At 34.5% G+C, this 17,125-nt stretch overlaps 1 protein-coding gene across 1 annotated transcript in view; it reads right to left on the reverse strand.

Moving 5' to 3' along the window:
* The window catches only part of HFM1 (helicase for meiosis 1), a 52,835-nt gene that overhangs the window by 11,839 nt on the left and 23,871 nt on the right, over positions 1-17,125 (reverse strand). The window contains exons 9-28 of the mRNA XM_085068039.1: positions 16,825-16,895; positions 16,202-16,334; positions 13,804-13,955; positions 13,375-13,452; positions 13,069-13,230; positions 12,434-12,634; positions 12,263-12,351; positions 11,558-11,601; positions 11,365-11,466; positions 9,856-10,001; positions 9,347-9,441; positions 8,462-8,595; positions 7,680-7,727; positions 5,547-5,627; positions 4,839-4,930; positions 3,895-4,001; positions 3,760-3,807; positions 3,447-3,544; positions 3,224-3,355; positions 289-374 (exon numbers count right to left, since the gene is read on the reverse strand). Coding sequence (XP_084924165.1) covers positions 289-374; positions 3,224-3,355; positions 3,447-3,544; positions 3,760-3,807; positions 3,895-4,001; positions 4,839-4,930; positions 5,547-5,627; positions 7,680-7,727; positions 8,462-8,595; positions 9,347-9,441; positions 9,856-10,001; positions 11,365-11,466; positions 11,558-11,601; positions 12,263-12,351; positions 12,434-12,634; positions 13,069-13,230; positions 13,375-13,452; positions 13,804-13,955; positions 16,202-16,334; positions 16,825-16,895 — 2,099 coding nt within the window. The remainder of the gene's footprint in view (positions 1-288; positions 375-3,223; positions 3,356-3,446; positions 3,545-3,759; positions 3,808-3,894; positions 4,002-4,838; positions 4,931-5,546; positions 5,628-7,679; positions 7,728-8,461; positions 8,596-9,346; positions 9,442-9,855; positions 10,002-11,364; positions 11,467-11,557; positions 11,602-12,262; positions 12,352-12,433; positions 12,635-13,068; positions 13,231-13,374; positions 13,453-13,803; positions 13,956-16,201; positions 16,335-16,824; positions 16,896-17,125) is intronic.

A 17,125-nucleotide genomic window follows, 5' to 3' on the forward strand; every position in this document is an offset into this window, starting at 1 on the left:
ATCAAATTCTACATATTTAAGCATCTGCTTTCCACAGCCAGCCAAATCAGTGAAATATCCACATTAAATTTGCTACAACAAAAAATGATGCACATTTTCAAGGAAAACCAGCAGTAGCTACACAGGTTTTTAAATTCTACTAGTTAAAATTAATAAATCACCTAAACATCTAAATTTTGCTATGATCATGTAGCAAATATATATTAACTATACTACTTTTACTGGTAACAGTATTAATACTCAATATTTTACCTATCCTATTTATCTGTGTACAAAATATTAAGTTACCAATTCAAGTTCCCTTGCATTTATGTCTTCAATTTTTTTAAACGATGTCAGCCCAGCATTTACCATAGCATTTGACAGTGTTACACCTGTGAAAAAAACGTATACAATTTTTATGCCGTTAAAGGACAAGTTATTCTGAAAAACTGCATTATAGCAGGTAAACCCAAAGCATAAGTAATATTGTTATATTTGATAGAGCTTTCTGCTCAGAAAATCACGGAATTTTCTTCATTTGATTAAATATTTCAGTATTATTTAATTTCTCCATTAGTAAAGAGAAAAAGTAAAGCAATACAAACCAAACATGAAAATGTTTAACATTCCAATGGTGACAACTTTTACATTTTTTGCAGTAAAATAGATTTTAGATCACTTTCTACAAGAGTCAAGAAATGTCTTCTGTATATATGTGATGAAAAAAAGCATGTCACGCAGAATTCGTCTCAGATTTTTTTTCCTATCCAAGAAATTTTTTAACTATGTTAAAATTATAAAGATCTCAATGTTATTGAGCAAGTTAAAAATGAAATTCACTGGAAAGTTAGTATTTCTTGCAATCTTCTACCAGTCTTTGCAGCCTAGCAAAAAATTTTCCCATGGCATATATGCCACAAAAGCAGACTGGCAGAGAATTCCACATCCACTTCTATTTCTCTTCATGATTCACAGTACTTCCAGTGAGAGTTAGAGTTATCACAGCATATGAAAACGCATTTAACTGACTTGAAACTACAGCCTACTACAATAACTGCAATGATTGTAGGTAAAAAATAGTACCAAATACTTAGAATGAGTATATGGATCCTTCTCACACAGTTTTGCAAAACAGTAAAAGAAATCTGAAAATTAAGTGGGAAACCTCTTTAGATACTTTTAGGTTGCTTCTTGCAGGACATTACAAAAATATTGTACGAAAAGACTCATCGCAACTCAAGAATTTAATGATTTAGAGAAACAGAAGACCTTTCGTCCTTTTAGGTGTATCTGAACATCTTTTGGGTCTGACTTAGGGAAAGCATCTTTTACCACCTCCCCACTCCTTTGCAAAAGCTCTGCAGTCTGAAGACTGCAAACTCGCACACATTACTTCTGCTGCTAGAGCTGTTGCCCTGTTTCTTTATAACTGAACCTGAAGATTAAGTCTTTTATCCTAATTCCTAAAATGGGAGAAGGATTTCCACCAGTGAAGAAAATAGCAGATATAAATAAGACTTTTTCTCTTTATTTTCATCTACACTTCTGAACAAAAATAAATGGGGGTGGAAATGAAATCGAGCAAGTAGTAAATGTCATAAATCCTATATGGCAACTGATCGTTATCCTGTCTGTCAGAACAAGCAAACAGAAATGAAACATACCATTCAGCAACTAGAGGAAGCATCGTTATTGGACAGAGGTTGTAGAAATGCAGTAAGAATTCAACTGAATCATCAGTCTCAGTAAGACTAAGTGTCAGTCAAAGAACAGTCACTCTTAAAATGGAAACACTGATTAATAAGGCCTTTTTAAGATTCAAAAATAGCATTCTGAGATATGAGTTTAAAAATTAAGGATTTCTGAATACGCTACATGGTATCAGCAAATTTCTATGTACTCAAACAATTAATTTTACTCCACAAAGAAATAGAATAAGCTTAGCAGCCATAGACAGAGGTTAAAAATCACATCATACTACAGGAGTCAATTCAGTGTTTGATTCAGGAAAAAGAGTGTACTGTCAGAAGAATGTTCAAAAGAAACCAGTGAGGGGAACAAATGATACTTTGGAAGTTAGCAGTTCTTTACAACATATGCTGCAAGATCTATGACAGCATAAGAAAAAAGCACCCAAAAAAGGAAAATTGGACAGACTTGTCTGTATATACACCACTAATATTATTAAAAGACTAAACGTGACTTTATTCCACTGAATACAGTGTACAAAAAAGGATTTGTCTACACTGCAAGTGCCGTATTTATTCTACTCATCCTAACTCCACAGAAATGCTGAACAGGAGGCAGATTGCACAGATGACTGTGTTGACATCAGCACAGGTGTGGAATAGTAGAAATGTGTTCCCAGCACTCTGCACTGTGCTGTGCACAGGCTAACAAGCTCTGTCCCTTGCTTTGAATCCACATGAATGAAGCATTACAGCCTCTGCACTTGAGCAGGCAAGGCTGTAATGTACTGTACCCTATGAATCTTCAGGTTTAGCCATTCTCTAATTTGCAGATGTCTGTACTACAGTGTTCAGTGCAGAGCAGATGTGTCTCTAAAGAATAAATACAGAGAATGCTGCAGTGAATTTTGAAAGCATGAAGGTATGATAAGACCAGACATCAAAGCAGGAACATACACTACTACCTCAAACAAGTATGACTACATTTTTATTACACAGAGGACTCAAAAATTTCTGAACTCCTTTTCAAATAATTATGACAAGCCTGTACTTCCAGCAAGAAGTTCATTCAATAACAGGATACAGTGAAAGGAGGAAAATCATTAGGAACTTTTGATCATCATGTGTATAAGAATCTTATGCACAATAAATTGGTTTCCGTTTCATGATTCCTATCCTTTTCAATGTGAATTAAAAGGCTTTCATGCATACAAGTAAGAGGACCTAGAGCAACAGCTGCTTGGAAAGGAAGGCATAGCCTAGTCAGGAACATGCAATCACATCAATGTGGAATATGCCTGGCATACTGAGAGGAACATTATGAAGTAAGAATAATTCTGAAATACTTTGAAAGCCTGAAGAAAATTACTACACAGATTACTTTTGTTATGGCAGATTCTTCTGGCAACTGTAGTACTCAATTGTGGCAAATGAGTAACCCTAGAGGAGACTAACTCAATTATGTAAACAGACACCATGGAAATTAGCAGGCTAATTATGAGTTTTGATTCTCTATCAAGATTACACTTGCATCATCTCTAACTAGTACCTACCAATTTTTTCCAGTTGTTTAGACACATGAAGTGAATTTTCCCAAAGTCTGCACCTGAAACACTTTGCTAAAATCAAAGAGTTCAGTAAAGCAGAAAAGTTGTTCTTAGATGATGCCAGAAAGTCAGATAACCCTGTAAAAAGATTGACTTATATTAGTAAACTAAAATGTAGCTTATTTGTATATTTTCCAAAAAAAGAAAAAAAGATTAAATGTTACCATACATCTAGTAACTCTTATGCCATTTCTAAATATTCTGCCAGTATCTTGTGTCAAAGTAAAGTCTTGAATAGGAATACATCCCAGCTGAGCCTGAATGAGACTGGAAAAAGAATGGTTTTGATATATAAGCTATACTGTAAACAAAGAACAACACAGAAGTTTTTAATGGGGGTGGGGGGGAAGGGAAATTCAGAACAGAAACAACATAATACAAGATCTGGTCCTCTGTAAAATGACAAAAAAATTAGCAGGGACTTCAACAGCCATAAAATGAAAAATTTTCAATAAAGATTAAAAATGAAATATAATATTTACCAGTTTATTTTCATTTCTCTTGTTTTTATCTTCCCCTCCATTGGAAATCTATGCATGAAAACATACATATTTCCTGCAATTAATTTAATTTATTGTTAAAAAGGTACTTTCATTTTTCAATGCATTTTTTAATACCTGATAGTTATTTTGTCCTTGTCTTTATTCAGAGTGTTCAATATTTTCTTTTCATTTATTCTTAACTTGACATCCACAAATTCTGCGCAGTTGGAGATCATTGTAATCTGTAATAATTAACAGTTTTAGTAATTGTTTTTGTTTGCCATTTTTTCTATCTCTTTTTTTTTTTTTAAATAACACTTTAAAAGAATTTTATTGTCTTAACACCATGAAGACACAGTCAATCAGCTCTTTTTAATACTGACCAACTTTCCTCTTCCTATAAAGGCTATCATATAATGAAAGGGGAAAATTTTTCTTTCAGCTTTTAGATACTATTTCAGTTGAGGTTATCTAAAATCAACCACACACACTGCTAACACTTTATACAAAGCAAAGACAAACATCTTTTGCTATCTATTATATATTTCACCTTGCTTTCTTCACACTTTAATAACAAAAATTACTTCTGTAATTACAGGAGTACAGGAGCTCCATTTTTTCATGGCAATTCTGTTCTACCATAGTATTTCCTTGAAAACAAAATGTCTTTTGTGATTTTAATAGTAGTAACAAGCTGTTATCTGAAAGAGGAAAGTTGCTTAAAACAGAAAGATAATTCCCTTAAAAGTAAAACCTGCTCTTGATGCAGCTGGCTTTTTCAACAAAAAAAAACCTACTAAACCACAAAACAGTAAAGTGTTTAATACATAAAGAGAACAGCTTCAGCAACTTTGCATCTTCATAAGCAAGATTAGTGAGGGGAGAAAGAGTTGGAAATCAAAAAATTGCGAAGTACAAAGCCTCAAAAATACTCCATATAGAATTTAATTAGATGTATTCTCTAAAATTGTTTATATAAACAATGCCTAAGCTCTTTAAGATAAATAACACCTTACGCTTTTCTTAGACTGTTTAAAGAGAAGAGAACATATGTAATTTTTTAAAAAAAGTCAAATTACCAATTCGTTTAGAGTCTCAGTTCCCTTCATTGTGAAAAACTGCTTCACTGTATCAAATGCAATATAATACCACGCCATTAATCTTCCAGTCTCTGTAAAAGAATATACCTTAAAAAGTAAATATGCCAAGTATATTTCAGTGGGTTAGGGTTTTTTAAGCCACAAAATTCAATAAATTGTATTACAGGCCTACGTGAGATTTACCACCACCAACTCAGTATGTTATTGTCCCCAGCTGTCTGTTGGACATTACTGACCCAATCATGGAGTGGCAGAAAGAACCAAGTGCCAGTTATAGTTCTCTCCAATGGAGATTAAGTCACACTCACATACCAGGCAGTGCGCTGTGGTTGCTAAGAAGCCAACCACCTCTAGCAGAGAACTGTAGAGAAGAGCAAGTATTGATAAAACCTGTCCTTCATTGCACTGTGCCACAACCAACTATTCTGTCACAATGTTCTGCAATTTTCTCCTAATCTGCAACAAATTTTCAGCAACAACAAGAGATGATCTCTTCATAAAACAAGATTAAGAGAATTAACTTCCATGACTTGGCCAGGAAACATGTCCATATATTCTACTCAAACAGTCTCTCATTCTACTCTCTACTACATTTGTGAATGGGTCACAAGGATAGTTGAGACACTTGTAGTTCACTACTATCTCTACATCACTTCTGAATATTAGTTTATTTGAAACAAGTGTTACCTGTTGGCTTGAAATTATTTGCTTCATCCATCCTGATCAAATCAAATGATGATAAATCATTTAAGTTCTTCAGACACAGTTCTGTCAAAAATTTGAAAAATAGATGTTTTCTGCATGTACTAAAAATACCAGATCTATGTACAAACCAGAAACATCATCACCAAATTGCAATGAATGCATACCCAAGTAATTCCACGGAACTCAAGTAAAGGTTTTAGAATACAATCCTGCTTCTATTACGGTTGGTGGTTAACTTCTGCCTGGGGAAACTCTCTCAAAGATAACTGATACAGGAAAAGCCAAATCTTTTTCAGTAAGGCAAAAGTTGCAAAGGAAAAGAAACTGGATGCTGGAATGTAGGTTGCCATATTCAATTCTGAATGACAGATCAGAGAGCGCATAGCATTTATACAAAAGATTTCTGCTACAGTTAACACCTAAATAGTTCAAATTTCAAATATCCACAAGTATTTATGAATCCTTCCACTGCAATTTTCACACTGTAGCAGGTGCATTTGTGTTTATTTCGCTAAACCTGTTGTGTATCTGTATAAGAATGGCCAAAGTGCTTTTGTTCTCTCTTTTTCAAGACCAAGGAAATATTCAGAATTTAAAAGTCGATTAGAACAGCACTCAGAGCAATAGCTCCCTTAGCAACCAGAAATCATTCAGATTACACCAGAAATGTTTGAAAGCATAACTACACACATCACCACAAAATACTTCACATTGCAGGGAAGAGGAGCTAGTTCCTGCAAGAACTTTTAAAAAGAGGTTGTTTTTAACATCAGAACTTCAAGGAAATATAATCCACACTGAAGAAGCATTAAGTGAATTCTTCTATGAATTCTTCTACCCTAGCACTAGGTGATTTCAAACCATGCCTTCTCCCATGAAGGCTTATTTAGGTAGTATCATGCTTCATTCCTTCTATTCCTTTCAACCTACATGGCAATAATAGAAAAGTCCTGATGTAAAAGACAGGAAAAGATAGAAAACTACTGAATGAGACTATGCAAAAGGCAAATTTTCTTACTGATAAGTACTCCTTTTTAACTGTCTGCAAGTCAGACTCAATGTCTCTCACATTTGGAGACTTCAAGTAGTAGCAAATACACTACTGTGTTCCTGAAGACAGGCCCTTGAAACCCCTACACAATCAACAGCCTCAACATCATTCCACCAAGCCCAAATTCAGTCACAGACTTTTCCTACACAATTATGTAAAAAATGTGTAAGTGGAATCCAAGAACAAGCTCTACAAATTTCTGGGCATGTGTCTGTCCATGTTTTCATGTACCGGGCCCTCCTCCAGATATTTTAGCTCCAAATGGTCTGGTTATGATGGACATGAGGACTTTCATTGAAGAGACAAAACCATATTTGTAGATTTGCAGAACTTGATAGCAAGTACTCTTTTATTAATATACTAATTTTGTATATACCAGAAAACTTGTATTAAAATAAATTAACAAACAAAACCACCTGAAGAGTTGTGTGCTATTTCTGTATTTAAAGTTGAGAGGCACCAATTCCCAAACTATTTTGTCAGATGTATGTTTTCTAATGGAATTGCAAATAGCTAAAATGCAGTATTTAAAAAAAAAAAAAAAAAAAGACAGTAACTGGGTTCTATCCAAGTCTTAGCGAAAAAAGTGTCTCACAATCATGCAATTTTAAACTGTTTCTGGACAAGACAAAGACATTTAAATTTTATAACCTTTGTTTTCAAGGCTAAATTTATGCAGGAAAGATGACAATTTCTGAAAAGGTCCTTTTTGAAAGCATAGCAACAGAAATTAATGAAAGCAAATGAGATCAATCAAAGGAAAGCTAGGGAGAATGACAATCAAAATTAAAGTGTTCTGCTCCATATTTCTGAACATGCATATGGAGATGAGGTACATAAAGGCATTTAATTATTTTCCTCTATACAAGAAAAACTTTTCCACCAGTTAAAATGTACTGATATTTCAAAAATATTAATAATACAATAAAATTAATAACACATCATGGTAAATGACATTTGTTCTGCAAATAGATCTATTGAAATTAATGGATATAGATAATAAACATGGGCAAACCTGCCCTAAATTGTAACACTTTATTTAAAAAAGCTAAAAAGCCACGTACCTTGTAATTTTGCTTCAATTCCAATTTTATCTAATCCAGATGAAAAACCTTCATGGAAAAGACAAAAGTCTTTTTAACTTAATACCATTATACATTTCCTCCACAATGTTATTTGCAGACATTCCCCTATGTAAAATATCAGAGTCCTAAAAGTTGCAGAAATGTCAGTAGCAACTTCACAGGCGCAGTTTTCATATTTTAGAATATAGGAAGCCACCTAAATTGTAACATCCATTTAAGTACTGGATGTGCTATGTTCCAATCCCAGCTATAAATCCGTATAAAAATTGTCTCCAGCAGGTGTCCAATGACTTCAAAATCAAGTGTAGAGCAAGTGGGCAGGAACAAAGATATGGTCAGGGCTGGGGACTGAGATAATGTTCTGGACAAGACACATTGAAGACATTGGAATTAAGATAATTTAAATTTTATTCTGAAAAAAACTATGTAATAATTTTTTTTTTCCTTTGCAGATTACATATTCAGCAGTGAAAAACACACTATGGCTTGATAAGGCATTAATACATGGTCCAGCACATTAAGATTAAAATAAAGAGATTATGAAGCTGTAAATGGCTTCTTAATAGTTATCAAATGTTATACCATGCTGAAATTCCCACTACTTATGTTAAAGCAACAAAATGTTACAGGCCACGTTGCACATCTTGTTTGCATCACATTATGAAATAATGGTCCATAAAAAATGATAGAAACAAATAATATGGACCTAACACATCCTAGTGGCATAAACGGATCAATTAAAAAAATAAAGACAAACAAACCATAATGAGTAGGATTTTTTAAGGCTCTAATGTACAAGAATGTTGATCGTATCCATTCCAAAGCTACGCTGACATCTGTGACAGTATGTAGCACTATTTCCGCATTTAAGTGCTCAACAAGATGCCTGTGCAAGCTAGAGCAAAAAGCCAAGAGTTAAGGACATTTACCAATTAGCAATACAAAAAGTGCTAAACTATCTTTTGGGAAGAAAAAAACCCAAACAAACCCCTTTCCCCAAACCACAACTGTTCACCGTAATCAGTGAAATCAATAGAAAACAGTAAAGATAATGCAAATAATCAATAACGTAATTATGTCATAAAGTCCATTAAGCAAAAATAACCTTCAACTGTGAAGTTTCACATTTATTAGAAAACAAAGTTACATACATTTAAAAACTACAGCACAGATATTCTGTTCTGTTGATATTCTAAATATATTTGAAAAATTAAATGTTAAAAAAATCACATGAGTAAAATTTCCTATTTTACCCTTTAACTTTCCTACATATTTCTCTTGATAATCTGTTAACAGCAAATACAGGTCAAGTATTTTCCAGACTCTATCATCTAGAAATTCAGAGACATGATCTGCGTTCAATTCCTGCTTTTTGGCTTTGCAATATATACTATTTCAGTTTCTTCAGTTTTCCAGCAGGAATCTAAAATTTTTTGTTTTGAGCTTAAGATGTTCTAAAGATCCTTTCGGCTGATGAAACAGAGACCATTTACTTCTGAATAGCTTAGTTTTATTTTCCTTAATTTTTGATTTCTTCTAAATAGACCAAAGAAACATGCCAAAACTCACCTGAGAAAAAACACATTCTGAAGAAACTATGAAGTTTTGCTACTACCTACATAGTCTTGTAAAAAATACTCAGTTACCTGCTCTCTATTATATCAGCACCATTTAACATCTGTATGTATCTCTCCCTGGTACTGCAACGAGTCATAATAACTGCTGTAGCTGTAGTGTCAAACTGAAAAATAAAACCCCAAATAAAAGCTGCTCTTTAGTTCTTAGAAAAAAATCCAGTTGAATATGCATCACATTCCTGCTGAATCCACCAAAACTCTTTTCTTAAAAACCTGTCTGAAATGCCTATTGTGTGCCAGCTCCCTACTTTTTCTCTATTCCCTATTCACTATGTAAAATAAGTGTAATCTACAGATCTTTTTCCACTGCAAGGTGAAGCAGTAATTTTTGATGGACAATACAAAAGCAAGCAGATTTCTTTCCCAACAGAAAAGTTACCTAGGAGTAATTTAAGTACTAACAACCCTTTAAAAACAAAATGTTGCAGTAAAATTCCTGGCACTGTAGTTTCTTTGACAAGAACAGTTTCTACTAATGTGACTCTAGATAGCATCAACACAATAAAACGTTCACTTACCTGAGGCCTTCCAGCTCTCCCAATCATTTGCAGAATATCAGTTTCACTGTACTCTTGAAACACTCCTCCAACATAATGCATTGTGGATTTTATAACCACCAGGTGTGCAGGTAGATTGACTCCCATAGCTAAGGTGCTAGTAGTAACTACATCAGATCAAAGTATATCAACATCATCAAAATGTCTGGCAGCCACTAAACAAGCAGCAAAAAGGTGACTTAACTCTTGATGCCTAAGACCTCTTTGTTTCTAGTGGAATCAGTGGGCATTCTGCACCACAAAGAATTTGATGTAGATTACAGACTTTTTGATCTAGATACAGGTACTTGCATAACAATTCCTGTGTGTCAGATCATTGGCATTCATTTGTTATCAAGTTCTTTAACAAGTTACACCCCAGATACTTTTTTGTAGATAGTCCAGAATCTGATCCATGTTCAATATAACAGACACACAGTGAAGAAATGTTATTCCTATTTCTTCAAGGGTAGGTATTTGAATACAGCCATGACTTCATCTGGCTTAGTAGTGGTCAACATCTTTAAGACATATTTTTTTAAGTAATCAGTCATAAGCATTGTTTATATCCATGGTACCAAACCAGAATCATCACCAATACTATCACGACACTTTACCAATACACACTCTCACATGGAAAACATCAATCAAGTTATCTTACACTCGTGTTTTCTAATTCACTTTCTTTAAAGAATATACGGGGTTGCAGGAATTCAACACAGAAAACCAGTCACATGGGCCAACTGATACTACTATCCTCCTAGGGAAACAAAGTATTAATGAAATTACCAGTTCTTTTTGAAATGAAATTAAAATTAGTAATTATATAATTTTTTTCATATGACCATTGTAACAGGAAAGAAAAAAATCCATTAATCTTTTAGTGTTGTACATGAACCATGCAGACAATTCCTCACAGGGTCTGGATTTATTTTTTACAGAAAAAGAAAGCCCAGATGAGACAAGACATTTGTCTCTCAGAACCCTTCTCATTTCACCAAACAACAGATGGAATATTTCCTAGGAACCTCCCAATGAGTCACAACACCTTGCATGGGAGTTTGAAAATAGTATCCTGCCCACCTAAGGCACATAACTATTGAAGATTACCTTCAGGGAAGCCACAGTTGCAAAGGACCCTGACAAAAATATCATCTCGTAAACTCAGAGGAAAGACACACTAGCACAGTGCTCCACCTCAATGGGAGGGCTAACTTGGAAAAGGAAACAGACATGGCCAGACCTATATGGACATATGAGGGGGGATGACCTCCATGGATGGTGAAAAGAAGTTGTATGGCCTTCAGTTACAGTGTATATGTAGACTCACAGGGTAAAAGTGCATGTGAAACACAAAAACACCTTTACCTGGATTTCACAAATTCCAAAGATTAAGCAAACTATAGAATTATAAAATATTTCCACTTCCAAACTGCAATCTTCGCACGATACATAAATGACATTTCAGCTTTCAAAGTTAAATTTACTTACAAAGTACTGGCAAGTCTCCTATGGTAAAAGCTCCTTCAATTACTTTCCGGTCTGACATCTCCATACCCGCATGATGATAAGCCACACCACACGTTAACAGGTCTGATAATGAAATAATTAAATACATCATTTAACTAACTTTTTTAAAGCAAATATTCAATTACAGAGCAGAGAAGTAGTAGGTCATATTTACCTCTCAGTTTGGAGTCTTTCAATGAATTTGCAAACCCCTGTAATCTGTGCAACACACACAAACAAAAAAAATTTTTTAAAATATACATTCTTTGGGTATTTTCAACCATCACCTTCCCCACCTTCACACAGGGAAAAGACTGACTCTCTGGGACAGCTATTGGAGCCTTTCCAGCCTGGTCATCTTTCCAAGTCAAAATCTACAATCCTTATATGTTGTTCACATAAGGCAAATAAGATCACACTTGAGGTCCACAGTCAGGAGGCAGCTTCTGCAGCTGCCATGACTAGGCAACCATGAAGTAAATAATAATTAACATGGGTGTATTTATTAACAGTATCTGGCAAAGCAAAGACATTTTATGGCTGAACTTAAAGCAGTAGTAAAATTACATCCAATTCAACTATTCATATGCTTCATATTTGCACTAAAAGGTCTTAGAGGTCCACAAGAATTAGCATTTTTATGTTTAGAAAGCAGCTTTGAGAAACAACTTAATGTCTGTGAAAAGTATCCTGAAACTCTGAGAAGCAAAGAAAACTTCCCAAGAAGAGGGCCAATCTACCAAAAAGAATGTCAACTGTGATGATGATTTTGTTGCACATTCTTCTGCTAGAAACTGTATTAGCTCAACAACTTTCTTCCCAGATATCATTGGTTTACTAAAATGTACAAACACATATTTCCAATTAAATGGAAAAATACCTTTGTTTCTGTTCTATACTCAGTAGAAATTTAGCGTCTTTTGCAAGAACAGAAGCAGCCTGCTGTACTCCTTTTCTTGTGGCACAAAACTATAAACAAAAAGATATTTTTGGAATCAACACTTGCAAGAAAGAAACAATTTCAAACATTATAAAAAAAAAGCTGTTGTACCACAAGAGCTGGTTTTTTTTCCGAGTATGTTTGTATAATGCTAGCTATCTTGTAGTTAAGAGTTAAGTCAAATTTGAATTCTGTCTGATTGTCACTGCAAGGAAAACCAAGAACAATTTTGCGTAGCTTCACTGGTCGTTGATCCTCATCTATTTTCAGGCATACAGCAGGATTCTTACTATCTGAAAGCCATTCTGCAATCTTTAAAAAAGAAGAAGTAGAACAGAAAAGATAAATTTATTCTTTTAATCATGCTCCTACTCTAATAGCATCACATAATAATTAACTTAGCTTTTGTCATGTGTAAACTATTAAGACATCTTTTTATCATTTAAAATCCCAGGTGAAGTTCTGCTTTCTACAGGAACAATATAATTTGGACTGAAATCTCAAGTCTGCTGTAATTTGTACATAAGAGGCAAAAATCACAAACAGAAGTCTAAAACTGAAGCCTGTCCATACTTGGCTGATATTTCCATACGGTTGAAGGTAATCTTACATTAGCAAGCAGCCTCACAGCTGTCTTCAGCTGACAGCTTAAAAATTACATTTTTGCTATTTAAAATTTTAATTCCTGATAAATTTTATAAAGTACAATTCCATGGAATAAAATACAGTTAAAATGTAACTCTTACATCTTGAGTATTTGGGATTGTTGCAGAAACAGCTACAAATCTCAAGGGAGGAAGAGTGTCATGATTCTCTAGCAGACGCCAAAGAGAAGACTGAACAGTTTTCATCCGACTGACTACCACTTCCAAAGTCGCACCGCGGCTTTCATCCTTTATAATGTGCACCTATCAGGAATTTTAAAAGACTTGCTAAATATTTCTCCAGTTACAATCTAGACATGTGCTAAATAAATTTAAAATTTTCCAAGCTTCCTTTTTTCTTCACAAAAGATACAAAACCAGTGCATAAACCCTTATTCATTTTCTTACCTCATCAATGAGAAACAGTCGTACAAGCTGGACTATAGAGTTGTCTCTCCACCTTCTAGTCATGCTATCCCACTTTTCCTAGGAGGAAAAAAGCAACACATCAAAACAACAACAAGCTGAAAAATTTTTTAAGGGCCAACATATGTCACACCTATAGTACATGCAGACATGCCTGAATTTTAATAAATCTTTAAACAGAAACAGTTACATGAATTCAAGCTAATGACACATATTTCATCTGGCACATTACTATATTTTTAACTTTTGTTTATATGAACTAAGAGCATGTACAGCAGTGTGCAGACAAACAAAAGGATCATAAAATTACTTTGCATTACAACAAAAAGGAGCAGTCCTAGCAGTACACAATTAGAAGACTGCTAATGTCTGTTTATTCTAAGTTCTTGTAAGAACTGGAATGAAACCCACAGGTGTAGTGATAATAATATCAGCATGATGTATTTCAAATAAGTCATCCATCAGTGTATCTCCTGTCAGTTCCTTGCAGGTGAGTCCTATGGGTCCAAATTTTTCTTTCCAATCTTCAAAACGCTGACTGCATAGAGCTTTTATTGGAGCCACTAAAAACACCAAATAATGAGAATTAAACCAAGAAAACCAAATCTTCAACTGTATTAAAAATGTATGCATTTAGTTTCTTTAGCAAAATGCCTTCTCTCAATTTAATTTTCCTAATTTTCAGCTTTGCTTCCAGAACCATAAAATCTGTAACTGGTGTTACTGTCCCTATTATCCTGCTCCACATGCACAATTAATGTTGAGCTTTGAACCCCAGTTATTCCCATCAGCAAGCAGAAACAGAACCCTTTAATTAAGATTATTTATGCTCTCTCTTAATCCTCTATCCTGTTGGTTTTGGATTTAGGGGTTTTTTGTTTGTTGGGGTTTTGTTTTGTTTTTTTTTGCAGTACCACATGGAAACAATCATTCAGCTATCAAAGGTTTTCTCACAGATGGAAGAAACCACAGGAAATACATATTTTCTAATGGAAGATCATACAAATACCAACTCTTTCTCAGTTAAGAATGATTTGAGTGCTCTGTATTTAGAGAAAAGAGATTATAAACGATAGACCATCCAAGAGGAAGAGACAGACTTTATTTCTTCTGGTAACCTATCAAAATCAAATGTAGAGTTAAGTGTAGGATCCTTCCAAGCAGCTAACACAGCAGCTAACAGTTCTCTAGCTGGTCCTTATGAACAGACTTCTAAAACAATCTATTCATATCTTTCCTGAGGATACACAGTGTACTTTTGCAGATTCTTTTTTTCCAGAAATCAGATGTAATTCTCAACAAGGACTGATATTAACAACACACACAAGACCATAATGGATGGTTAATCTACATGGATAATGCAGTGATTTAAGTGAAAGAAGCAATCTATGCATGATTGAAAACAGTCGTAGTACAATAGATCTTGCATTGATTACTTTGTAGGTTAGTTGGAGCCACTGGAATATGAGTGATTTCTGCATATTAGCTAACAAATGATCCCTAAAATGAAAAGATTTAAAGAACCACTGTTTGCTTCAGAAAGAAGTGTAAAATGTCATAAGAGTATCAGAGAAATAATTAGCTCCAGAAAACTGATTAAGCTACCAGCAAGTAATTCACAAAATTGCAAAGCTAATCATATTTAACAACACAAGAATGCGAGAAGCAAGTGATTGCTCCTGGAACTGAAGTCACCAGTCCTTCAATGTAAAGCTACTGAGAAACAACTCTAATTTACAGAACTACTGCAAGCTAATTCACATGCATGGGGCCACTGATGAACCAGGTACCAGTGCTCACACCAGCAAGACATAGTCTGATTACCACCTCTGTTCCAACATTCACAAAACTGACAAGTCTTCTCCATCATTGTGGAACCTGGAAAGGTCAGCAGGTCTAATTCCACTACCAGCTAACTGCTTCCTTCCTGGAAGTTTCAACCAACCAACTTCTATCAATTCTACCAAGGCAAGCGGAAACTGATACTGGACACTCAACCTAGTTCAGCTGACAGAGAACCTGCAGCACATGCCTGCTTTTAAGATCAGTTTACCATACACAGTAAACTCCAAAGCAACACTAACTTTATTGTAAGAAGCTGAACACAATGGAATTAAAAAAACAAATATGAAGCTTTTGTAACTATAAGGATGAAGGCCTTTAATAGCAAGACTGACAAACATATCACTGTATGAATAAATTAAAACTGGGACAAAATCACCAATTTAATCCAATTTACATGATATGAACTCAGTTCTCCAGGAAGGAAAGAAAGGAGGTGTAATTACTGTGACTATCTCCAAGTATTTTCATATTCCTATACAGATCAATTGAAATTGTGAAGATCACAGTTCTGTTGCTTCTGAGGCAGCATACAGAAAACAGCAGGAAACCTTGCCAGGTAAGTGAATACTGGAAAATTTGATCCTCATCTCAGAGCAACAGACAGCCATACAAAAGATAGTGTCAGCCATAAATCATGCACTATGGATTTGTTTTAGTTTCCTTTGCTTCCTCCTTACCTTTTTGTGCACATCTTGCCTTCTTGGAAGACAAACTGCTTACAAGATTTTCTAATTTTTATAGGCAATGCTGAACACTACAATTACACAACACTGTTAACTACTAATAATAAGTAAAATGGTACCACAAATAAACACTAAACCAACTTTTTAAAGAATGAAGTAGGTTGCAATTTCTTAATGTATTTAATCTCAATATTATTCATGGACTCATTCGAGATCTCTGCATTCCCAGAATGGCATTTTCTACTCTGTCACCAAAATGTTTAAAGCTGCATAATACTTACTGTAAACAACTTTAATATTTAACCAAGGCAGTGGGGCTTCCATAAGTAATCTGGTAATAGCTAGCTCGAACATTACAGTCTTTCCAGAGCCAGTCGGAGCACATACCACAAAGTTCCTATCCGTATATAAAAGCTAGAAAATAATTGCGAAGTACTGTTAAGTTTTCATCAGTGACAAATTAAAGTTTTTGCATGACTGTGCTTCCTTCCCACACATTTTATCTTCCACTGTCCTAGAAGCCAGATACGTCCATGTCAGACTTCCTCATTTCCCTCTGACAAGATTGATTCTTCCCTCTTTCCTCCTCCACAGTGTCACTTACCCATGTCACTCACTCACTTACTCACTCACCCACCCTTCCTCTATGCAAATATATTACTAATCTGGATGCATAAATATAAATATTCATCTCCACACAAATTTATTTTAAACTGAGAAAAACATTTTTATAAGTTTTTCTGGTCTCTTCTCCCAGCTAAGCATAATCCTGACAAACTATTTCAGGAAGAGGTTCTAGATATATTACAGTTTTCTAACCCCTTTTATGTTCTGAATATCAAAGTACCACTTAAATATATCTACAAAGTACTACTTGCAGCTACAGTTTATGTTCCATACTTACATCATCCAAAGCTTTTGACTGTGCATAGTTAAAATATGGGAACTCCTTAAAAATACTTCTAAATTGGGTTGCTTGAGAGCATTAAGGAATTTAAAATATTAGTGTGAAAATTATAAAATTTTAGAAATGTAAATGCATCTTGTTCTTGCAATCTAAATGTGAACTTAAAACATAAAACAGTATTTCACAGGCTTGCAAAAAGTTATCCAAAAGTAACCTATTAAATGATTCAGTAGTTTTAGATTCTTGGTGTGCCATATATTCCACATCACTGAGAAAACCACAACCTATCTGAGAGGTC

Source organism: Lichenostomus cassidix, chromosome 8 (genome assembly GCF_008360975.1).
Source record: "Lichenostomus cassidix isolate B80296 chromosome 8, HeHo_3.0, whole genome shotgun sequence".
Taxonomy (NCBI): domain Eukaryota; kingdom Metazoa; phylum Chordata; class Aves; order Passeriformes; family Meliphagidae; genus Lichenostomus; species Lichenostomus cassidix.